Below are 27,606 nucleotides of genomic sequence, written 5' to 3' on the forward strand. Positions count from 1 at the left end.
GTCTCAAGTCATTTAGGGCTTTGTACACAAATACAAAACAAACAAAAAAACAAAAACAAAACAAAACCACCTTAAAGCTGGCCTGGTAGCAAATAGGCAGCCAGAGCAGCTCCCTCAGCAAAGGAGTTGCATGCTGAAAAGTGGCAGCGCCTAACAGCAGATGAGCTCCTGTGTTCTGCACAAGCTCCAGCTTCCAAAGCAGCCTTAAGTGCAGTCCCAAATGAAGCACATTTCACTAATCCAGTCTTGAGGTTGCTAATGCATGTACCACTGTGGCCAAGCTATCCCTGTCCAAGAGAGGCCATATGCTATCATTACTTTTCTGACTAATATACATATATAAGGCATTTTCTTTTTGTAGTCACTCCAAGCCCAAACGTCTCTTGCTAGCAATAGGAAATTGTTCGCTAAGTGTAAGAGAAAACTGTGAGTGTAAAAATGAGTTAACTTCAGCAACTCCTGGAGGGGGTATCTCAAACCTGGAACTCATAATTACTTTCCCCTTTAATTATCAAAAGGAGTATGATTAATTCTGCTTCTCAAAACCATGAGGAAATTCAGTGGCTGCTAAACAACACTGTTAGCAAGACTGTGAAGACTGTTATAACTATCCAGCACCATATAGAGATGGACTGGGAACAGGCAAGGATCCACTCATCTGGTTTTGGATACTTCTGGGTCCCAGCCTCTCAGGGAATTTAATAACTATTCAAGTTATTCACATAGTGTTGCAGAAGAAAATAGGGAAGTCCATGTGGAGAGGGAAGATTTGCTCTTGCACAGAGGATGTTGGTTGTAGTGATGCTGCTACTAGAATTCCTTCCTCATATGGCATGCCAGGCTCACATTATTAAATGCAGCATTCATTATCCTCACTCACCAATCCACACATATCATCAGACAGGAGACCTCATCATTGGTGTGATTACTTCTCATGGCGGCTTCATCTACAACCCAACAGTCTTCACTGAAGAACCCCCTCCTGCATTGTCTGAAGAATTTATGTAAGGACTTCATCTTTTGCTTTATTTGCATTTATTGGCCTGGTTCAGATGATGCTCTGGGCTTTGTGGTTAGGTCAACCATGTTCAGCTGTGGTTAACACTAGGACTGTGCTCCGCATCGCTTAGGGTCTTAGAAGTGGCATCAGAGCGGCCAGATTTGCCTCTGGTAAATGCAGAGGATAAGCGAGTCAGGAGGCAGCAGAGCAACACAGGGCAGGTAACTGATTTGCGGAGCGCTCCGCTTGTTTTCGATGCTTGGCCCACCATTTGATTTTTTCCCCATAAGATTGCATTGGCCGAAAATACAACTATAACGTTAAAAAAAAAAAAAAAAAAAAAAAAAAAAAAAGCCCTGAAACTTACTGTGCATAGACGTTGATGATTGGGGGTCATTTGTGTCAATTTTGCTATAATTTTTATAGAATGGCAAAAACAGGGTGGAGAGTGCTTTTTTCCCACCTTGATGATTGACAGATTCAACGCCCAATCGTGATAAGTGACCACCTGATGTAAAGCATCCTCCAATCCCAATGTTGGAGGGGGGAATAAGCAAAACGGAATACTTAGTAACTTGGAATACTAGTAACTTTGATTTCTTTGTCTTTCGATCAGACTTTTCTCAGTGTTTTGAAGCAGTAGCCCCATTAAACTTTCTCACACAACCTTAAATCATATACTAAGCAAAATAACAGATAGGCAACACATCTCTGCAAAGTAGCCACCATAACCTTGGGGAACAATAGATGTGGTGCGAGGGGATGATGTCCATACGGCATGTGGACGTGCCCAGTGCACACTGCCCTGCCTTGGGGGGGGGGGGTCACAGAACCTTCCAAAGGTTAGCCAATGGAGAAGCCAATGACTTGCATGAGTTGAAGTGTGATGTCACTTCTCAAAGGCACGAACCTAGACAGGACTGGCCAAATGACTGGAATCCCCTGTCACGCTGGGCATGTCCACTTTCCCCTTAATGGTAATAAAGTCAGACAAAGCCTTTTTTAAAAAAAATTGTTATAATTATTCCTAGATTCAGCAACACTGCTGCTTTTAATTCCACCCCTCCTGTGTTTGTTTGTTTGTTTGTTTATATACCACCCCATAGCCAAAGCTCTCCGGGCTTTCCCTCTTCAGTGAAGTCAGGCAGGCTTTCATCGTGGTTCAACTTCTTATTGTTGTTGTGATTATTATTATTAATATTACTAGTACTGCTATTATTATTATTATTGTTTACTAATGGCTGTGTGATCACAGCGGGATACAGTTGAAGTATCTTCCTTGACACTTCTCAGCAAAAATATAAAATTGGATGTAACCCAGTGTTTATTTGTAGATTTTAAAGTAAATATTTGAATGATGTTAACTCATATTAGCATTTTTTTTTTAATTAAAAGAATTCTTCCCTCAAAATTATAAGAAGTTTTTGCTTGAATACAAGCACTGGTATCATTAGGGTTTTCTCTTAATTCTGGCCACATTGGGTTAAAGAGTAGAAAATGAAAGATAGTATACAAATGCTCTAATACTACTACTGATGATGATGATGATGATGATGATGATGATGATGGAGAACACAGTATCTGTATTTAATATATAAACTATGTGAGGAATATACTGAATGCCACTCTCTTCGTAGGTTATTGCCTAAACATTACCAGCACATTCTGGCCTTGGTGTTTGCAGTTAACGAAATCAATGAAAACCCTCTGATCTTGCCCAATGCCACCATGGGTTTCAGCATATATGACAGTTATTTCAATCCACAGAAGACCTATCATGCCACAATGCTACAGTTATCCACAATGGAGAAATTTACACCAAACTATATATGTGATATCCAGAATAAATTAACTGCAATTATTGGAGGACTGGACTCCAAAATCTCCCTTCACATGGCAAATATCTTGGATATATATAAAATTCCACAGGTTGGTTATTTCTGGAGTCTGGGAATCTAACAAGGGTTTCAAATCTACACCAAGCAGGATACTGCACTATGAAAGTGGTATGAAAGCAGTATATAAGAGGCAGGAGCCACACCAAGCAGGATATAGCAGTATGAAAGCAGTATATGTTAAGTGTCAATGGGCCTCAACTGTTGTCAGTGCACTTCAATACCACTATAAAGCAGTAGTGTGGCTCCTGCCTTTTATATTCCACTTTCATACAGCTTTCATAGTGCAATATCTTGCTTAGTGTAGATTAGGCCTATGTTTGTTCTTCTAATTTCTTTTTCTGGTTTGGTGACAGATGTGGGTGTGGATCTTATGCTTATTTATGAATGTAACAAAAAAAAAGACACTTAACAGGTCAGTCAAATTGAGTCAAAATTTTAACTAATTAATGGCTATATGCATCTGGATATTAATGGAGGTGAAATAGGGGAACTACCCCAAAGAAACACAACTCACATTTATGAATAGTGTTCTAAATTATTCAGGTTCCCCCCCCCCTTTAGGGTATTGTTCACATTGAACCCCTATTAATCATTACTGGTGTGTGTTGAATCCACTACTGCATGACATAAGCCTCATCTACATCAAGCAGGATAGTGCACTATGAAAGCAGTATGTAAAAGGCAGAAGCCACACCAAGCAGGATATAGCGGTATCAAAGCGGTATATGGTCTGTGTCAATGGGCCCCAACAGTTGTCAGTGCACTTCAATACCACTATTAAGCAGGAGTGTGGCTCCTGCCATTTATATACCACTTTCATACTGAAGTATCCCGCTTGGTGTAAATCAGGCCATAGTTTCATTAAAATCCTATAGAAATGAAATCTACTTTATTGCACACCACTTCTCTGTGTTCAGGGATTAATCTGTTCTGAAGGAGGAATGTTTTGGAGGAATTTAGCTTAAATGACATTCTTAGAGGATACCTTCAACCAATGTAGCCATGACTTTGTATTACCAGAGTGTAGAGTGATATCAGTTACCTGTTCCTACTAGCACACTAACCAAAATTCAAAGAAGCTAAAGCAGTCTATGGGGGTATTGTCCAGTTCACTTCCTCTGGATATAGGAGTGGCGTTCATAACGTACCTAAGGAACAACAGTCAGACAACAGAGGAATATGGCAAAATAACATTTAAAACATTAAATAGTATGATTTCCCACTAGAAAAGATGGAGAGGATGTGGGCTAAATGCACTACAGCTTTTGCTTGGATGAGATGGGAGAAAAAGCTAGTAGATGTAGTAGAACTGAGGGGGGGGGGACTATTGGGAAATTATGTTTAAAATGGGAAATAAACATATTATCTCTCCTTATTGCCCTATCTGCAATACAAAATGGGAGGGGTGATCCAATGAGGAGTATAAGCAGGACCTCACAAACCTGAGGAATAGCAAGGCTAGGTCAAGGGAGGGAAGAGTGGGTAGCATGTCCCAAGAGAAGAAAGGCAAGCGAGAGATGGATGGGCTTCTCCAGGCAGATATAGACATGGATGTGAAGGAACTCACAAAGAAGTGGGTGGTTCTGGGAGGGGTCTTCTCTAGCAGAAGCACACAAAACAAAACAAACAAAAACACAGCTAATTGGCTAGATTGAAACTTGATTTGGTGATAAGAACTGGCTTCTCCTTGGAATTTGTTTAGTGTAAGATTCTTTTGTCTTTGGAATGCATACATGTGGTGTGCACCTTTTGGGTATAGGCTTCTCAGCTTCAGTGGGGCAAATGCATTTATCATGGTACTATTCTTAGAGTGAGCATCACAGTCTTTGGTCTAGAGTGTCCTCTACTCTCTAGCATTATAAGTAGCCAAGCAATTCATCCTAAAAAACAGTGTAACTTTGCAATCCATGTTGCCCTTGATGATCAATCCTATATTAGTTTGCATATCCAGAAGCCGGTCAGAATGAACCTGTGATTGAAAAATGGATAATTTTATAGAAAGCAGAACGATTTGTCCACAGTCCTTAATTTGTGTGATGGGAACAATAATACTGACTTACCTTAAAGGATAGTTTAGCATAACAGCTATGCTGAATTTCACAAAAGGACTATCTTACTGTGGAGTCTGCTGGCACTCATTTCAATGGGGGCAGTGATTCTGTTCCAGCTTTCAGTCAGACCCATTCAGAACTCTAAAGGATCTATTCGACTTGTGGAACCCTATTCCCAAAATGGGATCAGCACCTTGGATAGTTCCTTGGAGTTTTAACTGGTTCTAATTGAAACTCAGGGTGATTTCACCACCCCACTGACATGGGAGCCAATAGCCTCCATTGTTGTCTTGCTACCACAAGTGCATGGATAATAAGTATTTGATGCATGTACATTCCTTTGGAAGTGGAATGGCTATATAACGACAATTCTAATTGACATTCTCTTCTTAGATCATCTATGGCCCTGCTCCCATCATGAATGCAAAAACTCCAGGCCTTCCCTTCTACCAGCTGGCCCCACAGGAAGTCCTTCAGTGTGAGGGGATTCTCTCTTTGCTCCTCCATTTTAGGTGGACGTGGATTGGGGTTGTTGTTACAGATAATGACAATGGAGAGCGATTTTTGCAAATTGTCATGCCACTATTTTCTAGAAGTGGTGTCTGCTTTGCCTTCATACAAAGACTTCCCAAATTACGTTTTGTCACTGAAATTAATGACATGTTACAGCAGGGGGCAAAAATACATGATAAAGTGATGGGCAGCAACACAAACATTGTGGTGGTCTACACAGAATCTTATTCCATGGCATACTTTCTTTGGTTTCCATATCTATCTGAACAAGAGCACATGACAAATAATGTGAATTCAAAGGTATGGATCACAACATCTCAGATGGAGTTCACTACATTTGTCTTTCAAAGGAATTGGGATACAGGGATATTCCATGGCACTATATCTTTCAGAATCCACTCCAATGACTTGCCAGGATTTAAGCAATTTCTTGAGAGCAGAAATCCTTCCAGAACTAAAGAAGATGGTTTTATCCAGGACTTTTGGCAACAGGCCTTCGGCTGTGTATTCCCAGATAGCATGGTGGGTAATGTGGACAGAGACATTTGCACAGGGGAAGAGAAGCTGGAGAGCCTTCCTGAATCGTTCTTCGAAATGGGCATGATTGGCCACAGCTACAGCATCTACAATGCTGTCTATGCAGTGGCCCATGCTCTACATGCCATGTCCTCATCTAGAACTGACATTGGTGCAAGGCTGGAGGGAGAAGGACCCAAGCTTCAGAATCTACAGTTTTGGCGGGTAATGGGCTATTTATCCTCATGTGGCAGGGATTATATTTTGCACATTGCTCTCTCCCAGATTCTTCCTGTTTAATTTTTTTCTCATCCTATATTTTCTAGAAATGATGGAATGCTTTCGTCTTGGTGCTTTGGGAATATATGTTATGACCAGTGTAGAGCATGAGCATTTCATCCATAAGTCTTTTTCTAGTTGAAAATTATCTATGGCCTCATCTACACCATGCAGGATATTGTGGTATGAAAGTGGTATATAAAAGGCAGGAGGCACACTACTGTTTTATAGTGGTATTGAAGTTCACTGACAACGGTTGGGGCTCATAGACATATACCATATACCGCTTTTATAGTACTATATCATGTTTGGTGTGGCTCCTGCCTTTTATACACCACTTTCATAGTACAATATCCTGCATGGTGTAGATGAGCCCCATGACCAGAGGTCACTGATGCCATTATACATTAGTCTGAAAGACCCTAATTCAGCCTTTTCTCAATGTTTGTCTTTTCTTTTTCATTCTAGCTCCATCATCTTCTGAAAGGTATCTCATTTAACAATAGTGCTGGGGACAAGATTTCCCTCAACCAGAATGGGGAGCTGGTCATAGGATTGGATGTGATCAACTGGATTATGTATTCCAACCAATCTTTTCATAGGGTGAAAGTTGGGAAGATGGATCCTGAGGCTCCACTAGATCAAGCATTCACTATTGATGAGGATGCCATATCATGGCATGGCTGGTTTAACCAGGTGGGGACCAATGGTCAACTATGTGAAAAGAGACCTAATTCTGAATGAATTATCCCTAATTATCTCTCCTGAGGCCTAAAATTAATTCCACTGGCCAATCATAAACACTTAAGAAAGACTGTTTTTGTTTTTGTTTTTAATTGAAGAAAAGATCCGGTGTAAATTCAAAAAACAAATGAGGATCCAAATTTTCTGCCGTGCCAGTGGCTTTGTTCACTGAGAAATTAAATTCCAAAAATTAAAATTGTAATTATATTTCTAACATTTTGAATACATTAATTGATCGATTTGATTTGTACCCCACATTCCTACCAAGAAAAATGGCACTCAAGGCAGCTCAAGGTTTCATGTTAACCATACAACCAGAATAAGATGATACCTTAAATGCATCTCCACTTCTCATATGTGTGTATTCCCTGCATCTCTTCACAATGTCTAGTTGAAGCCTCCATAAGACTTGATGCCATCCCATCAGGCATTTTTGCCTGTTTTAGTTGGTGAGCAAAGAAGTGACACAAGGAAATAATAACTGCAGTGTTTTCATGCAATGCATTTACTTATGTTAGATAATTGTAGAAAGCTGCTAGATCTAGATCCATTTTCCCACCCACTCTGATCTCATATGATTGATATGAAGATATCACAGGGTGATTTGGAAGCATGTAGGTGATACCCAGACTGCCATATATCACTCAAAGTGGAGGCAGAAGGCAAACTGGAGATGGGGAATGTAAGAGTGGGAATGGAGACGGAACAACGAGTCAAATGGAGGCCTAATCTACACCAAGCAGGACATTTCACTGTGAAAGAAGTATGAAAGCAGTATATAAAATGCAGGAGCCATACCAAGCAGCATATAGCAATATGAAAGTGATATATGGATTCTGTCAATGGGCCCTAACACTTGTCAGTGCACTTCAATACTGCTATAAAGCAGGAGTGTGGCTCCTGCCTTTTATATACCTCCTCCATAGTGCAATATCTGCTTGGTGTAGATTAGGCTGGAGAGACACAGTAACAGACTGGAGGGGAGAGGAAAGGGTGAATGAAAGCAGGTGAATGGAGGAGGCAAAAGGAGGCATCAGGAGACTGAAGGGAGAAATGGAGAACAAACGGTCAGGTAAAGAAGCATCTGCAGTGCTAAGGCCTATTTCAGGCTGAGGTCTGAATTCAATTTCCAATAAGCTCTTGGGGGCCACATTCCAGTGGTGGGCAGGGCTAAATGCAAACAGGTTGTGGCCTAAATACCACCATATTTTATCATTAGCTCCAGTAACTGAACTTTAGAGAAAGTATTTCAATCTTTTAGAACTGGGTGGGGAAAAACATTCAAAAGCTAAAAATGGTCAGTCAGGTGAAGATGGTCAGTCTTTATCACCCAACGGTCAGTTGGGTGATAAAGAAAAGGTGATGTACCCACCTGGGAATCCTTGGATGGCCAGGCTAAGACTCCAGGAGGACCAGATTTGGCCTGTAACATCTAAGGGGATATATAGAAAAGGAGAAAATAAGAGAGATAGCAAAGGAGAAGATAATGGAAGATGATACTGAGAAGAATATGGCTGAAGTGCCCACCAGAAAGATCCATAATGTTGCTGAGCACTAGGCATAGGGCCTTTGCTGTAGTGATCCCACAGCTGTATGGAATACTCTACCATGGGATGTATGCATGGCCCCCTCCCTGAGTGTTTATAAATGGGCCTTTAAGACCTGGATATCCCTGTCTATTTTCGAATGAAAGCTCATCTTTCTTTCATAAACTTGAGTTTTTTCTTTCATTTTAAATGTTTTACGCTTTATGTATTGTTTTAATGAATTGTATTATTGTTTTATAATTAGTCCATGTAAGCCACCTTTCACTTCAAAAGGCAGTATAAAGGCATCTTAGGTAATAATGTTTTCATGATTTAATAAAGAATAGAAATAGCTTATATCATGCCAAATGCTCCCTGTTGAGCCGATACATTCCAAAAAGGTTGTGTCTTGTTTCTAATGCACAGTAGGGCCCAAAAAGTATTACAAGTTCATTATTGTTTCTTCTTTTTTTTAATCATTCTGCTTTTACTTTTCTTTTCTTTTCTTTTTTCTTCATGGATTAGTCCTTGCCTATTTCCCTCTGCACTGAAAGTTGTGTTCCTGGATCTCATAAGAAAGTGAAGGAGGGGGAGCCATTTTGCTGCTATGACTGCATCCAATGTCCAGAAGGAAAGATTGCAGACCAGGAGAGTAAGAAACATCCATATACTGTACAGAGTTATAAAACAGAATGGGTGTAACCAAAACCTCTGTATATTATTCATATATGGTTACTTTTTTCGGTGCTTGGATTTTTGTAAGGAGGGGCTGAATGCTACAGGAAGAGGAAGAATCTGATACGTCTTGTGTTTTTGAGTGGTCATTGGCAACTGGGAAGTGTAAATATATTCATCCTATAAAAATTGCAATGCATTCCAAGTTGCCAGATGATGGATAGTTCTCATGATATTGTATGCAGGCCTGATCTATGCAGGAACCAGTCAATATAGGTTCTTTGGAATACCAAGATGAACCTAGACCACTTGCGAAAGGAATTACATTTTATTAATAGAAAATGGATGCAGCATAACAATAAAAAGAAAGCTCAGCACACAGCGTTAGCAACTTGGAAAGAGCTCTCCTTTTTTCTGGGGGCCCAAATCACAGCAAATACAGATCTTTCCTTGAACTGATGTTCTCCGGATCAGTGTGTGCAGGAAATTGGGCAGCAGAAATGAAGCTCCAGAAAGTTGTACTAAGCACTGAAAAATGCATGGTTGCTGAGTTGCTCATTGCTCCCTCTGACCTGATGATAGATAATTACCATCTCAGCAACTTTGCACATACAAGATGCTCAGTGAGGAATCACCCCAACCTCCACCTCTACTTCATGTATCTAAAAGCTGAGGGTGGGATATCACCATCCCACACCAATGCAGCTTGCAAAGCACAGAAAGTTTTGCTGAGCAGAACACCTCAGCAGCACTTTCACATTGATGGAACATGAAGCAAATTGAGTATTATCTCCTCAGCTGACTTACCAAATCTCTGTTTTTAAAACACAAGATAGATGTTCCTTAAACCCACACAGCTCAAAACTAGGGATGTGAAATTAAGGATATGGGGAATCTACAGAAATTCATTTTTAAAAATGATCTCTTACATCTTCACTGCAACTCATTAAATACACCATTTTGAACTGAGCTTTCTTTTTTAATTCTCATGTGCATAAATGTGCTTTAATCGAGTAGTAGATTCATGTTAAAACACATACGATCTAAAAATGTGCACTCTTTTGGAACCACACAAAACAAATCATTTCTGGGAAGAAGTGCACTTAAAAATTGCTCTTAACAGACTCATCAGTGAAAATTAAAGGAAGTTGTGGAATTGAATATGATATTGTTGACCCTACACTAATACAGTTAAATCACATTTCACAATATCAGCATTGTCAATATTCTCTGAGTTGAAGAGAGTAAGGGCGTTGCTAGACGAGGCCTTAGCACGCTTTGAGAGCCAGTTTCCCTGCTGTGCATCCAGATGACGCACAGGGGAATCCGGGCTCAAGGCACACTGAAGCCTCCCTTAGCGCGCCATAAGTGAAGTCGCTTATGGCGCGCCTTTTCTGCAGCCCCGGCCTAAGGCCGGGGCTGCAGAACATCTAGGAAGGTCCGTGGCTTTTTGCTGCTACTCGCTTACTCACGAGTAGCTGGGAAAAGCCACGGACTGGGCACAGCGCTACAAGCGCTGTGCCCATCGGGCCGGGGGGATCCTGGGGGAGGGGAGATAGGGGGGCGGAGGGCGACACAAGCGACGGCAAGGCGAGGGGGGGCGGAGGGCGACACACACGACGGCAAGGGGGGGCGGAGGGTGACACAGGGGATGGCAGAGGGTGATGATGGGGACGGGGAGGGTGGGGGAGGATGGGCGACACGGGACAGCGAGGGAGAGGGAGGACGGGCGACACGGAACAGAGAGGAAGAGGGAGGATGGGCGACACGGGGGATGGCGGAGGGCGACACGGGGGATGGGGAGGGAGGGCGGGGAAAGAGTGGGCAGGAGGCATGGGAAGGGATCAGGACCGGATTGGGGGGGTTTAAGTAAAAAAAAAAACTTACCTTGTCCGGAGTCTTCGGGGTGCACGTGGCCCCTTTAACAAAACAAAAAAAATGGCCAACGCTGCAGGGCTTTCGGAGTCCCTGCGCGTCAGCTGTCTAGGAGGTGGGGCGGCATGCGTTAAAGTTAGCGCGCCGTCGCCCCGCCTTCGGCCTGGTCTAGCAAGGCCCTAAGTCTGTGTATGAGAGAGGATCAGTTACAGATCATTGCTGAAATTTATGGCATGTTCTTCTGTGATCTGAATACCACTCCTTTTCTTTTTCAGATATGAATGACTGTAAGAAATGCTCAGAAAAAGACTATCCAAGCGAAGGGCAGAATTTTTGTATCCCCAGAATTGTAACCTTCTTGTCTTATGAAGAACCTCTGGGACTCAGTTTAGCCTTTTTTGCATTTTCCTTTTCTTTCGTCACAGCTCTGGTGCTTCAGACATTTATGAAGCATCACAATACCCCCATAGTCATAGCCAATAACCAGAACCTCACCTACACTCTGCTCATCTCCCTCCTGTTTTGTTTTCTTTGCACATTGCTATTTATTGGCCTGCCTCACAAGGTGACCTGTCTCCTCCGACAAACTGTCTTTGGACTCATCTTCTCAGTGGCTATTTCTTGTGTATTAGCAAAAACCATAACTGTGGTCATGGCTTTTATGGCCACCAGGCCTGGATCCAGCATGAGGAAATGGGTGGGGAAAAGACTGGCTAGCTCCATTGTTCTTTCTTGCTCCCTCATCCAAGGAGGCATCTGTACTATATGGCTGGGAACCTCTCCCCCATTCCCTGATGTTGATACGCACTCAGTGACTGAAGAAATTATTCTCGAATGTAATGATGGTTCTGTGACTATGTTTTACTCTGTCCTGGGGTACATGGGCATGCTGGCAATTGTCAGTTTCACTGTGGCTTTCCTTGCAAGAAAGTTACCCGACAGTTTCAATGAAGCCAAGTTCATCACTTTCAGCATGTTGATGTTTTGCAGTGTTTGGTTATTGTTTGTCCCCACCTATCTCAGCACAAATGGAAAATACATGGTAGCTGTTGAGATCTTCTCTATATTGACCTCCAGCATTGGTTTGTTGGTTTGCATCTTTTCTCCCAAATGTTATATTATTGTTTGGAGACCTGAGCTGAACAAAAGGGAACAGCTAATAAGAAGATAATGTTGAATAATTTAAGTGTCTTTATATTTTTCTGAAGTTTATAATATGGAGAAGTGTGTATGCACTGCAGAATATTTGTAAGGGTTCCCCCTAAGCAGCTGCCATACATAAATCTTTCTCAAACATCTTCATTACCCTTAAATTAAAAAGAAAAAAAAAGAGTCTGAATTATTTGTTATTGATTTGTGAACTGCTCTGAGAACATTTTTTGGCCAAAGAATGTGCATGTAGTAGAGTCCAGGTCCGGGCCCGATTCAAAGTGCTGGTATTGACATTTAAAGCCCTAAACGGCTTGGGGCCAGGTTATCTGAAGGAACGCCTCCTCCCATATGTACCTGCCCGGACCCTAAGGTCATCTTCAGGGGTCCTTCTCCGTGAGCCCCTGCCAAAGGAAGTGAGGCAGGCGGCTACCAGGAGGAGGGCCTTCTCTGCTGTGGCACCCCGGCTGTGGAATGAGCTCCCTAAGGAGGTTCGCTTGGCACCTACATTATATGCTTTTAGATGCCAGGTGAAGACCTTTCTATTCTCCCAACATTTTAACAATCTATACATTTTAAATAACATGGTTTTAAATTTGTAATTTTGCATTGCTGCTGTTTTTATCTGGTTGAGCTTTTATATTGTATTTTATATTATGGTTTTATATTGTTGTTTTATACTTTGAATGGTTTTAATTTTTGTGAACCGCCCAGAGAGCTCCGGCTATTGGGCGGTATAGAAATGCAATAAATAAATAAATAAATAAATGTATCATCTTCCCAACACTTATGTGTCCCCCAGTTGCACTCTTTTTCAAGACCATCATTAGCTGAGGCAAGCACACTATCTACAGTTGTTAACTGATGATTTTGGGGCAAAAGTCTGCCTGGGCCCAAGAGGGCAGCTGATGCCATCACATCCGACCCTCATTGGCCCAGGCGGACACACCCTGTGGATTTTTATCCCAATGCTAGAAGGGACGGATGTCAAGGCAGAACAGTTCCTCCCTGTCCTACACCCTTTCTCCTTTGGCCATCATTAACACAGTGGGGGTGGGGGGATGAGCAATTTCCCCAGCCTTGGGGAAATTATGTTTCTTTCCCTCCCTCATTTTGATGGGGGCCTTAAAGTCCCTATTAAAAGAGCATTTAAGGTGTCCATTGATGTGTGTATGAGTTTGGTTTTTTTTTAGAAATGTGACTTCCTCAAGGTTGGAGAAATTGCACATTTCCCCCTGCTGCATTTCTCCTCTTTTTCTCATTCACTAGGCAACATATAAGGGTATGTCATTTTCAGGCTTTGGGGGTGGCACAAAACTCAGAGTTTGCAGCACAAAACAGCGCAAAACTAGCACAAACCATTGGCACTAGTTTGGAGTGGATCTGAGAATGTGATTTTTTTTCTCATTCAAGAGACCACTCCTAACGGTATGATAATTTCACAATTTGGGTGGTGACACAAAACTCAGGGTTTGTGACACAAAATAGCACAAAACTAGAGCAAAACTTTGGCACTGGTTTGGAGGTGATATGACAATGTTGGCTTTTTGGTGTGTTTCCTCTGAACCCGCACTTGATGTATTGATTCACAGTTGGTGGTAGTGGCACAAAACTTGGGATTAGTGGCACAAAACAGCACAAAACAAGCACCCTTTGGTACCAGTTTGGAGTTGATCTGAGAATGTGATTTTTTCCCCTCATTCACCAGACCACATCTAAGGGTATGTCATTTTCAGTATTGGAGGGTGGGCACAAAACTTGGGGTTTGTGGCACAAAATGGCACAAATCTAGCAATATATATATATTGGCATACAGTATGTTTGGAAGAGATTCTAGGTTGTGGGGTTCATAGCTAACAGGGCCGAACACCAGTCCTATCATCCAACATCTTCATTCCTTCTCAGATTTCAGACCATACTCAAGTATTTCTGTTATCAATTCCTTTCTGTGGGCCATCTCAAGACATATTATCCCTTCCTATTTATCTAGTTTGTAGAGAAAGAAAAATTCTTTAGATGTGACAAACAGGTTTTCATTAGCAATTATCTGGTAATTGCCACCCTCTTAAATTATCAAAAGGTTAGTGATTAATTCTGCTGCTTTTCAAAAACCCAGTGGAGTTTCAGTTGCCACTAGAAAAACAAATAGCAAAGACTGTAAGGGATGTCATAACTACCACCAGTAACATTTACAGGTAGGGAGAGGGATCTAAGAATAGGTAAGGATCTTGGAGGCATTACATTATATGCCACAAGGACCACCCTTATTGGTAGATTTCACTCCTGCAATCTGATCTCCAATATTCCCAGGTTCTGGCCATTCAGGAGATTCATCTATCATCCAGGTCAGGCTGTTTTAATTATGGACAACTTAATCATAGTTTTGTAGAAGACAATAAGGCAATCTCTGTGTACAGGGAAGGATGATTGTTTTAGTGAGGATGATTGTTTTAGTGAACTTGCTTCTGGTACTGCTTCTTCACATGGTACACAAAGCTCACGTTGACAACTGTAGGGTCAGAAAACCTTACCCTCCACTTCACAAGTATCATCAGCCAGGAGACCTCCTCATTGGGGGCATTGCTTCTTATAGTACCTTCGTCTCCAGTCCAATAGACTTCGCTGATGAACCCCCTCCACCATTATTGGAGGAACTTGTGTAAGGACTGACTTATTGCTCACTTCATTTCCATTTATTGTATCGCCAGAACAATGTTTACTAAGGGTAGTTCTAGAGATGCAGAGATGTGATTTATTGGATTAGGCTGTAGTGGAAATAATACCATCCATCCAGTCTATCTAAAAAGGGGTCTCTTTGCTCCTGCAGCTCTTAAAGGCTTTAATTCTAAAATAGGCACTTGGCTACTTTATGGGACTGCTATATATTGATTAATGGAATGTCTTCAGGATGTAATGATGGTCAAACTGAAGTTTTATGAGCCCTTTTGCACAACCATAGATGTGTCCCAAATACAACTACGTTGATAGAAACAGGACCAATGTCCTTGGATGTACATGCTTGGATGGCTGCCTTAAAGGTATAGTTTACTCTTTAGGAGGTCTGTAGGGCTGCTTTCTTATCTTTCTGAGGCTGATTAGTTTACAAGTACTTGGATGAAATGTGTTTCTCAGAGACTTCATTGTATTGTGTGGTCACCCTCTTTTCTTTTGAACGAGATGAGCAACTTGCATTTGCTTGAGTAGAAAGATTTGAAAAAGAAACATCCCAGAGGTTCTGCATTTTGCTAGCTATTGCAGATTCACATCCCATTTGACTTAATTCCATATAAAAAACCTTTAGTAATTCCATATGAATATATACATGCATAATACAATTAAGGGAATGTTGAAGAACACACATTCCCTTTTCCTCACATGTTAATGCCAATGTGAACTAGGAAGCAATTAGTGGCTTGATATAGAGGAGACAGCTTGTATCAATTGTTCTTTTAAAATGATATGTTTAAGGATGTCTAGTATTTCTAGTATCTGTAAGCTTATTGATTTTGTACATTTTTAATTCTGGACTGCTTACCACAATTATATATGCATACATACATAATGCAATTAAGGGAATGTTGAAGAAAACACATTCCCTTTTCTTCACATGAAAAAGGAATTTGTTGAAAATAATTTACATTTTCAAAATCCCTTTTACACCTTTTTATATTTCCTTTTCTTTGCTCTTCTACTTTCACATCTTGCCTCCACGAGTTTCTGTGTTACACCTGTTTTTCCATGGTTACTGTCTTCCATTTGTATGTCCACTCACGTCTAACTTTTCTGTATTTTGTAGTTTCCTCATATTTATTAAGAACACACAAATACACACCTGTCAATGATCTAATGAACTATCTATGAATGCTCCCACCACATTAAGAATTCCTTATTCTTGCTGTTTAAATTGATTGGGTTGATCCAAATGTACACATACTTAGAGCAGATCCATTAATAGGATGATTTTGTAATGATTATCTTTAGTCTTACTGATTTCAGTATGTCTACTGCGAGCATGAATAAATATGAAAGTAAAATATATATATATATAGGTCTTAAAGAGCACTTTTGAATGATGTTGACTCATGATACTAAAGGAGAGTCATGTGATGAAGTTGAGCACATAATGATGCAGAACACAATGTCCATATTTAATCTAAGTTGAAATATACTTGTGATATTAAATGCCACTCCTTTTGTAGGGTATTGCCAAAGCATTACCAGCACATCCTGGCCCTGGCATTTGCAATAAAGGAAATCAATGAAAACCCTCAGATCTTACCCAATATTACCTTGGGCTTCCACATCTATGATAGCTATGACAATGCAAGGAAGACCTATCATGCCACAATGCTACTGTTGACTACACTGGAAAATGTTGTACCTAACTATGTATGTGATATCCAGAATAAGCTAACAGCAGTTATTGGGGGACTGGACTCTGACATCTCCCTTTATGTGGCAAATGTCTTGGATATACATAAGGTTCCACAGGTAGGTTATTTGAGTATGGGAAAATGTATGGGAATCTACCATGACTTTCACCCTTCTTTTCTATCCAGTATCATTTTATCTTTTTGGTCAGATCCTCTTCCTTCTTTTTCTTCTTCTGATGTCTTATCTGGCCAAGCATTTATATATTGCCTCTAATTAAGGGCTATAATCTGGATATTCATGGAACTGAAACAGGAGAACATCCATGTAGTATTACATTTATTTAAAAAAACCACCCACTCTTCTTCATTCTTTTCTTTGTTTTCATTTAATCCCTCTTCATAATTACTGGTGTGTTCAGGATCCATTTCTGCATAGCTATGCTCATTTACAATCCCAGAGCATCCATAGGAATGAAACCCACCATACAAAGTGAACTCTGATTTTTCAAATTTAGAAACAGCCAATGGCTCGTAATCTCAATAACTAGCATGCATCAAGGTGAGAGGGAGGGCTCAGAGGAGATAATGACAACCTATTTGTGTGCTGTTACCATGATTGCTCAGGACTAGGGATAGCTAAGAAATTCATTTGGTCCAGATTTAAATATGAGCTTAGTAAATTCACACCTCCTGAACCTTCACACAAATTAGAAGGCAGCTATGCACTGATATTCACAACTTTCCAAATTTTGCAATTCACATCTCAAAAACTGCATGCCAAAAATGTGAATAATAGGGGTAGTGCTTTCAAAAGTAGATATGTTCAGAGAAACACACATTAAAATACACACAAACAATTTTAGATTTGTTTATTTTAAAAGAATAGGACAAGGGAATAGAATGCATTGAATTGAAGGTTGGAAAAATGAGAAACTGATTGGAAGCAAACTTGACAGATCTGTCCATCCCTACATAAGATATGTTGCTATATAAACATCTGAACAATGCTTCTCTGTGTTCAGGGATTAAGCCCTTCCATCTCCCACTCTCAGGCCATGGATGTCTCACCCGATAAAACCATGGCATGAGGCCAGATTATGCCCACTTAGGTTTACCCTTTCTGCAGATCTATTAATAATGGATGTCTCACCCGATAAAACCATGGCATGAGGCCAGAAGATGCCCACTTAGGTTTACCCTTTCTGCAGATCTATTAATAAATTTGACCCTGTTTAAATCCCAATCTTGCCTTCATCTCGTTATTTCCCACACTCCACATTCCCCCACAATAGACCACCCCAATATTGCACCATGAGATACATAGCAATAGGGGACAGTCATCTTCCATGGAACTTCCCCAACCAAGACCAAAAATGAAATGAACATTAACAGCCACTGCTGGCATTTGCTGCATTTTTAGTTGGGTAATTAAAATTTGTTAACTTTGAAAAGTAGTACAGCTAGGGCTGAATTTCAAAGCCATTGATACAGAACCCACCAAAATGACCATCCTAACAGCAAACCAGACCAGTTTCATCCGTGGGATCAGCATAAACAGTCCAAGGGTCAACAAGGCTGTTCTGCTCACTGCAGCATCATTTCTTCTGATTCTAAAACAAAGCAGAGCATTTTATACTTGGAGCATCAAGCCAGGCATGTACATGATCACAGTCACTGGACCACATTCTGCAGTATGCATAGCTCCTTCGGAGTTCTGCCTGATTCTGACTGAAATCCAGAATTCACAGCCCCAGCAGAAACTGATGTAGAAATGTGGGATAGGATGACCACATACTTGACAAAATGCTTACTTTATAGGAAGCACAACTGATAGATTAATCTATTACTACTGCAGAAAGCCAGGCATCACTTTCTTTCTTTTTATTATTAATATTAATTTAATATATACATTTTGGCATCCATAAAGCCAGGAATCACTTTCTATACTAGAATCAAAGATGGTTTTTGCTCAACCATGAGCTCACAAAATGACTGTAGGTCAGCCACTATTACCACAAATAAGAAATATATGTATGACGGGGAAAATAAAACCCACTTACCTTATGGGATTGTTAAAAGTATTAATACATCCACTGCTTGAAACTAAAAGCCTATCTGAAACAATATTCTGTTCCTCGAGAGGCCAACAAGATGCCTATTGCTATTGGTATTAGATGTATGAACATTGTTTTGAAAGTATACTGAATTTGGAAATGTTTTTACTATTGCCTTTCACCCTACCCCAAATCTCTCCTTAGCTCATCTATGGCTCTGCTCCCATTATGAATGCTAAAACTCCAGGCCTTCCCTTCTACCAGATGGCCCCTCAGGAAGCCCTTCAGTATGAGGGGATTCTTTCTTTGCTCCTCCATTTCAGTTGGAGGTGGATTGGGGTCATTGTTACAGATAATGACAATGGAGAACGATTTCTGCAAATTGTCATTCCACTATTTTCTAAGAGGGGTGTCTGTTTTGCCTTCATAGAAATACTTGCCAAAATAGGTTTTGTCACTGAAATTAATGCTGTGCTACACCAGGGAGCAAAAATACATGACAAAGTGATGGTCAGCAAAGCCAACATTGTGGTGGCATATACAGAATCTTATTCTATGGCATACTTTCTATGGCTTCCATATCTATCTGAACAAGAGCACATGACAAAGAATGCAAAGGTATGGATTACGACATCCCAGATGGACTTCACTTCATTTGTCCTTCAAAGGAACTGGGATACAGGGATATTCCATGGCACTATCTCCTTCAGAATCCACTACAGTGACCTACTAGGATTTCAGCAATTTCTTGAGAGCAGAAACCCTTCTAACACTGAAGAAGATGGTTTTATCGGGGAGTTTTGGCAACAGGCCTTTGGCTGTGTATTCCCAGATAGCATTGTGGGCAATGTGGATGGAGACATTTGCACAGGGGAAGAGAAGCTGGAGAGCCTTCCTAGATCATTTTTTGAAATGGGCATGACTGGCCACAGCTACAGCATCTACAATGCTGTCTATGCTGTGGCCCATGCTCTACATGCCATGTATTTATTGAGAACCAAGCATGGAGCAATGTTGAACAGAGGAGGGTGCAAGCTTCAGAATCTACAGTTTTGGCAGGTAATCAGCCAGAGATCGTCATTTAGCAGGGTAGGGCATATTGGGTGGTCCCAAAGTCTTCCTACATTAAAAATCATCTTCCTTTCTTTCTTCCACCTAGAAATCATGGAATAGTCCCAATTTTACACAGCCATTCTGCTTTTCTTTTGTGGCCTGTGAACTTCCTCTGTGACAAGTGTAAATGGTTGTACTTACTGATCTATATAGCCTCCCTCCTGCAATCTCTGCATTGTAAGGAATGAGCTCCTCGTCCATAGGCCTTCTCCCAGCTGAAAACTATTCATGACATCTTTCTTCAAGTGCTATTAGAATTTATTAGTCTGAAGACCCAAATATTATTTCAAATCTGTACCTAGCAGTTATATCTTAGTGATCCTAGTGACATTGGGCAGTATACAAATGTTTTAATTAAAATAAAAAAATAAATGAAAACCCAGATCGAAATGTGGACCCTAGTGTTAGGGGCTTTTAATGTCTGGATTGGACCCAAAGGTCTCCTGTAGAGTAAAATTGAGAAAATGGTATAAATGCTAGATGTTGATCTAAAGTATGGTCTAAATTCGGTCTTTTCTAAATCCTTGTATGTTACTTTTTCACTCTAGCTCCATCACTTTCTGAAAGGTACCATGTTCAATAACAGTGCAGATGACAAAGTTTCCTTTAATCAAAATGGGGAGCTAGTTGCTGGATTGGATATAATCAACTGGATTATTTTCTCCAATCAATCATTTCATAGAGTAAGAATTGGAAGGATGGATCCCCATGTTCCTGTAGACCAAGCATTTACCATTGATGAGGATGCCATCACATGGCACAGCTGGTTTAATCAGGTAGGGTTCAGTTGTCGCTATTTGGAAAGAAATCCAGATATGAATGAATGAGCACTGATCATCTGTCTGGATGTCTAAGACTAATTTCATTGTACTCTGAAAAACACTTATGAAGGAGAGATAATGTGTGAATTGAAGGAAGGACCCTTTGTCTGATCCAGTATGGCACTACTTATGATAAAGTGTGGCTTGATAATATTAACAAAGACCCATACATTCCTGCCCCTTTTAACTGAGAAACTGCTGCAAAAAATAAATAGAAGAGAATGCAATTGTATTTTGAATATACATAATATCACAATCAACTGTCTTAAAGATCCAATCAAATTGCATTATTGCAACAAGAAGTGGACAGAGAGGTAGCTGCAAAGATGTTGAGCCATCCATTTGCTTCCATTAGCAATTTGTGAAATGTCATGAGGAGTTCATGCATAGGATCCCCACCTTTCCAGCCATTGCAGCATGACATGGGGAAAGAACTGACTCCAGTCCTTACCTATGACATCAGCAGTATGTGTCAGGCAACCATGAGAGGAAGACAGAGCAAATGGAAAGAGGAAGCAGCAGCGGGAAAGGGGTGAATGAAGAGAGATGGATGGAGGAGGTGACAGGTGGCATAAAGAGACTTAAGAGAGGAACTGAGGGATCATCTACACCAAGCAGGATATTCCACTACGAAAGCGGTATGAAAGCAGTATATAAAAGCAGGAGCCACACTGCTGCTTTATAGCAGTACCACTATAGTACCACTATAAGGCAGTAGTTCTATTCAGTTGTTTGGCACAGGAGATATGGACTTTCCAGTGATGGATCCATTCATATGGAATACTCTACCATGGGATGTGTTCATGGCTTCTTCACTGCTTAGTTTTAAGGAAATGCTGAACCTTAAAAATAATTAAAAAAATAAAGTGAAGCATTTATTGTCACTATTATTTAATGTTTATGTATGTTATTGTTTTTTAACTTTATCTTGTTAACCAGGGATGGGCAGGCTTCCTACTTGCTAGATTTACTTGTTGTTGTTGTTTTAATTAGAATCCAAAGGAACAGGAACAGGATGTATCTGAGCATGTTCTGAGCCTAGGAATTACTTTCCAGTAGCAGAACTGAACTGAGTTCTCTTTTCACACAACAATCCACTGCTTGTATTCTCAAGCTTTCTTCATCACAGCAATTTAATTTAGGTGGGGAATGGCATGTCCTCACCTAAACTAAATAACCCAGAGATCTACTGGTAGGTCCTGATGTACCTTCTGCCAACCCCTATTGAAAACCACCCTAAGGGGGCTTCACTTTGAAAGACAATAAATATATTCATTATTTTAAAAAAGAAAAGTCACAATAGCTTATAGCATTCCACTATTTCATATCTTGATTAGACCCAGCCTGTTTCTCTGTGTGTTGAGAGCTGCCATCCAGGTACTCACAAGAAGGTGAAAGAGGGAAAGCCATTTTGCTGCTACGACTGCATCCTATGTCCAGAAGGAAAGATTGCAAACCAGGAGAGTAAGTCATATGCATAAATTGTACAGAGTTATACAACAGAATATAATTTATACAAATGTATTCAACTAACTTTCATCAGGGTTACTTTTCATCCATTTTTTAAAAGATCAAAAGAGAGAGAGAGAGAGAGAGAGTCAATGAAAAATGCAATGCATTCTGAGTAGCCAAGATATGTAGCCATCCCAACATGCATGTATGTTAAGCACCACTGTTTCAATGGGGTTGTCAATTGTGGCTTTTTTGTGGCTTTTGCCTTTCCATGCATAAATTAATAAGAAGGTTGTCCCGTTTTCATATAAATCAGGCAGCCATTTTTAAAATTTATTTCACATTTATTTCCCACCTTTTTTCCTCCAAGGAACCCAAGGTGGCGTACATAATCCTCCTCCTCTCCATTTTATGCTGACAAAAACAACCCTGTGAGGTAGGTTGTGCTGAGAGTCTGTGACTGACCCAAAGTCACACAGTGGGTTTCCATGGCTGAGTGGGGACTAGAACCAAGATCCCCCAACTTCCAGTACAACACCTTAGCCACTACACCACAGCCATCATTCATGACTTTGGATGTCTTTACATTAAGGGAAAAACTCATTGCTTCTCTGAGGTATTTGTGCTTCCTGCTTTTTGACATGGTTATCATGGGCTTAAACATATGGGCAGAGCGGAGTGACCATGTAGTTTGAATTGAATATTTCCCAACCATTCAGCGTTCAGGTGCATTGTGACAGTGCCATCTAGTGACAGAAGATCCTGCTTTTTCTAGATGTTACCACTTTAAAATGGTTTTGTTCATGACGGAATTCCAAACAGATCCACGCAAGACGTCCTGGTCATTCATCACATTTTTTTAAAGCCCCACAAACTTCCATGATTAGCCAGTCACGAGCATGCTATAAACAGAAAAGACCTGTCTGTGTAAGAGAAGGAATTACAGCAGGTTGTTGAGATGTGTGAGATGAAGACCATATCATTTCTTTTTCAGATATGAATGACTGCAACAAATGCCCAGAAAAAGACTATCCAAGCAAGGATCATGATTTCTGTATCCCCAAGATTGTAACCTTCTTGTCTTATGAAGAACCTCTGGGACTCAGTCTAGCCTTTTTGACATTTTCCTTTTCTTTCATCACAGCTGTGGTGCTGGGGACATTTGTGAAACACAACAACACTCCCATAGTCAAAGCTAACAATCAGAGTCTCACCTATACTCTCCTCTTCTCCATTCTCCTCTGCTTCCTTTCTTCACTACTATTTATTGGCCGTCCTCAGAAGTTGACGTGTCTCCTCCGACAAACTGCCTTTGGCATGACCTTCTCAGTGGCTGTTTCCTGTGTATTTGCAAAAACCGTTACAGTGGTTTTAGCTTTCATGGCCACAAGGCCAGGATCCAGCATGAGGAAATGGGTGGGAAAAAGACTGGCTAGCTCCATTGTTTTTTCCTGCTCTCTCATCCAAGCAGGCATCTGTGCCATGTGGCTGGGAACCTCTCCCCCATTCCTGGATGTTGACATGCACTCAGTGACTGAAGAAATTGTACTGCAATGTAATGAAGGTTCTGTGACTATCTTTTATTCTGTCTTGGGCTACCTGAGCTTCCTGGCAATTATCAGTTTCACTGTGGCTTTCCTTGCAAGAAAGTTACCTGATAGTTTCAATGAAGCCAAGTTCATCACTTTCAGCATGTTGGTCTTTTGCAGTGTTTGGCTATCATTTGTTCCCACCTACTTGAGCACAAAAGGAAAATACATGGTAGCTGTGGAGATCTTCTCCATCTTAGCCTCCAGCTTTGGGTTGCTGGGTTGCATCTTTTCCCCCAAATGTTACATTATTATATTTAGACCTGAGCTGAATAAGAAGAAGCAGCTAATAAGAAGATAATATTGAAGAATTCATTTGTCTCTATAGTTTGCTAAATATTGTAGTTAGATCTGAGTGTGCATGCACAGCAGAATATTTCTGTTGCTTATTCCACACTCAGCAGCTGCCATTCAAATGTCTTACCCACATATCTCTGAAGTCTCCCTAGATTACAGAAGTCATGTAAAAAAATTTATAACTCACCTGGTGCCCCCATAGTTTACTCTTATCTTCCCTTTGAGTAGATTGTCTTGATGCAGAGTTCAAAATTTAAATTTAAATTAGAAAATTCCAATGTTTCCAATCTCTCAGAGGAATCATTGCATGTTTTTTCATCCATTCCTCCAATCTACAGCTGAGGGAGAGAACAGAAGCAGAACCATTCTCTTTATTGGCTCAATTGAAAGACCAGGTGTCTTTGGTGCATCTTCCTCTTTATTTGTCACCTAGCAGTAGTCATTTCTGACTGTTTCCATTTCAGAGTATCATTACAAAAATGGGAATTTAAAAACTCATGCCAAGCAGCTTTTTTCCTTCTCCTTCCCCATCATGTTTCCTTTTATGTCATTTCTTTTACATTTACCCTTTGGGAGTCCTTGTGGCTGATGAGGGGAGCAAAAATGCTTCAAAAACTTCTGTGGAAAAATCATTATTCTCAGGAGCATATGCTAGAATCCAGAAATGAGTCTTGATATTATCAGCCAGGAACAAGTTTAATTGCAAGAGTATTAGTCAAGCCCATAAAACATGTGATCATACAAGAGACTGGCAGTCCTCTCACCGTATATCCCTGCTGACTAGTGATAAAGAATATCTCCATATTAAGGGGAAATCACATGCTTCCCTGGGACTTTGTATTTCCTGATTCTTTTGCATTATTTTTATAAGCTACATTAAATGATTGGAGAGAGGCAACAATGTTTTTCTACTGAAGAATTCCCCCTTAAGCATGCTCCATTCACTTCCACTGAAACAACACCATTTTAGTGGAGGACCTTTGTACTTTTGTCTGGATAATTACCACATTAAAAGTGGTTCTTACAAAGAGGGATTTCCAGGTGATAGCACAGGAAATGGCCTGGTTATGGATGATGTCATGTAATGGACCTGAAAACTTCTGTGAGTCCCCAATCACAAACATGCAATAAATTGCTCATTTTTATTTTTTTATTTTTATTAATAAAAAATGCTTCAATGGCTGGAAATAAGGGAATCCTATGCATTTATTTATTTATTTATTTATTACATTTCTATACTGCCCAATAGCTGGAGCTCTCTGGGTGGTTCATAAAAATTAAAGCAGGCCATAGACACAGACAGATATTTGAGCCTCAAGAACCAAGGCAGGATCTACACTACTGCTTTAAAATGTTTTATAACATTAGTGACAACTGAGCAGGTGGCATAAAAATTCATGCGGGTGGCATATGTAAGGAAGGGGTAAATTCATACATGGAATGACTGTTCTTAACAAATGTAAAAATGTTAAAGTGTCCCATTGTTATGATTTTTAGGAGCGGGGAGATAATCGGCCAGCTGCATGTGGGCGTACGGGTACATCCTGGAACTGCTTGGGGCCAGGCCAGGTGACCTTGAGTGAAATTAACATCTCAGGAGAAGTGTGAAAGACCTCATCGCAGGGAGAACCGAAGGGTGGGGGGAAGAGTGAAAATAGTTTCTATAAAGGGATACTTTTGAAATAGGTTCTTTGTCCTGAGCTGGCTGACTCCATGGCTGGGTGACTATATTGTAACATAGTTTTAGTTTGCTGGTTTTGGGGTTCAATATATATCTGCATGTATTCATAGTTTTAGTTGCTAATCCTGTTTGCTTGCCTCTTTCCTAATAAAATAAATTGGGCTTAAACCTCCAAATTGTGAGCTGTGTGCATTATTCCGGGGATCTGTGCAAAATCCAGTGGAAGACTAGCTTGCCTGAATCCAGTCTCCTTTACAGCATAAAACTTGGGATTTGTGGAACAAAATGACACAGAACTACCACAAATCTTTGGCACCAGTTTGGAGTTGATATGACAAAGTTGTTGGTTTTGGTGTGTGATGTATCAATACAGAGTTGTTGTTGGTGGAACAAAATGGCACAAATATAGCATAAAACTTTGGTATATGTTTGGAAGAGATTCTAGGTTGTGGGGTTCATAGTTAACAGAGTCGAAGACCAGTTCCATCATCCAACATCTTTATTTCTGTTCTGATTTCAGACCAGACTCAATTATTTCCGTTATCAATTCCATTCAGTGGGCCATTCTAAGCCATGTTGTCCCTCACTTTTTATCTAGTTTCTAGGAAAGAAAAAATATTTAGATGTGACAAACAGGTCTTCATCAGCAATTATCTGGTAATTACCACCAATTATTGAAAGGTTAGTGATTAATTCTGCTTCTTTTCAAAAACCCAGTGGAGTTTCAGTAGCCACTAGAGAAATAAACAGCAAAGACTGCAAGCAATGTCATAACTATCACCAGTAACATTTACAGATAGGGAGAAGGACCTCAGAATAGGTGAGGAGATTGGATGCATTAAATTACATTCCACAAGGAATGTAATTGGTAGACTCCACTCCTGCAATCTAATCTCCAGTATTCTCAGCTTCTGGCCATTCAGGAGATTAATCTATCATCCAAGTCTGGCTGTTTTAATCATGGACAGTTTAATCATAGTTTTGTAGAAGAGAATAAGGCAATCTGTATGTACTGGGAACATTTGTTCTTATACTGAGGATGATTGTTTTAGTGAACTGGCTGCTGCTACTGCTTGCTTGCATAGGATGCAAAGCTCACATTGACAACTGTAGGGTCAGAAAACCTTACCCTCCACTTCACAAGTATCATCAGTCAGGAGACCTCATCATTGGTGGAATTGCTACTTACAGTACCTTCGTCTCCAGTCCAATAGACTTTGCTGATGAACCCCCTCCACCATTATTGGAGGAACTTGTGTAAGGACTGACTATTTACTCACTTCATTTCCATTTATTGTATCACCAGAACAATGTTTACAGAAGAGAGTTCTAGAGCTGCAGGGCAGTGATTTATTGGATTAGGCTGTAGAGGAACTAATACAATCCAGCCTACCTGAAAAGGGGTCTCTTTGCTCCTGCAGCTATTGAAGGGTTTAATGTCTCCTTTATGGGACTGCTGTATATTAATTAATAGAATGCCTTCAGGATGTAATGTTGATCAAATTAAAGTTTAATGAGCCCTTTTGCACATCCATAGATGTGTACCAAACACAAGTATACTGATAAACACAGGACCAATATCCTTGAATGTACATGCTTGGATGGGTGCCTTAAAGGTATAGTTTAATCTTTAAGAGGGCTGTAGATCTACTTTTGTATCTTCCTGAAGTTGGTTACAAGTGCTTGGATGAAATGTGTTGCTCTAAGATCTCACTGTATTGTGTGGTCACCCCCTTCTCTTTTTCAAATGGGATGTGATTTTGCAACAGTTAGAATAATGCAGAAACTCTGTGGTATTTCCTTTCAAAACCTGTCTGTTCAGGCCTATTCAACTTGCTCCTCTTGTTTGTTAGTAATTCCATGCGGGTGTGTGTGAAATGTTACCTGCCTATTTGAGCAATGTGTATGGTAGGAAATATTGTAGGGCCTTCACTCTGGAACAGTTCAATGTGCATCCTTTCAAATGCTTTGGGAAAGATATGGTAGTGTTTGCTCACCTC

The 27,606-nt window shown here is 40.4% G+C and overlaps 2 protein-coding genes across 2 annotated transcripts; both read left to right on the forward strand.

Moving 5' to 3' along the window:
- Window positions 1–4,385: 4,385 nt before the first annotated feature.
- Window positions 4,386–12,248, forward strand: LOC134405586 (vomeronasal type-2 receptor 26-like). Its single transcript, XM_063136829.1, has 5 exons — window positions 4,386–4,471; window positions 5,462–6,203; window positions 6,726–6,953; window positions 9,053–9,179; window positions 11,353–12,248. The coding sequence occupies exons 1-5, from the start codon at window positions 4,386–4,388 to the stop codon at window positions 12,246–12,248; spliced, it is 2,079 nt and encodes a 692-aa protein (XP_062992899.1).
- Window positions 12,249–14,667: 2,419 nt separating this feature from the next.
- On the forward strand, window positions 14,668–23,929 carry LOC134405587 (vomeronasal type-2 receptor 26-like). Its single transcript, XM_063136830.1, has 6 exons — window positions 14,668–14,885; window positions 16,426–16,717; window positions 18,858–19,712; window positions 20,315–20,542; window positions 21,925–22,051; window positions 23,034–23,929. Exons 1-6 carry the CDS (start codon window positions 14,668–14,670, stop codon window positions 23,927–23,929), a joined length of 2,616 nt encoding a protein of 871 aa, XP_062992900.1.
- Window positions 23,930–27,606: the final 3,677 nt, after the last annotated feature.

The sequence above is a fragment of the Elgaria multicarinata genome, chromosome 11 (assembly GCF_023053635.1).
Source record: "Elgaria multicarinata webbii isolate HBS135686 ecotype San Diego chromosome 11, rElgMul1.1.pri, whole genome shotgun sequence".
NCBI lineage: Eukaryota > Metazoa > Chordata > Lepidosauria > Squamata > Anguidae > Elgaria > Elgaria multicarinata.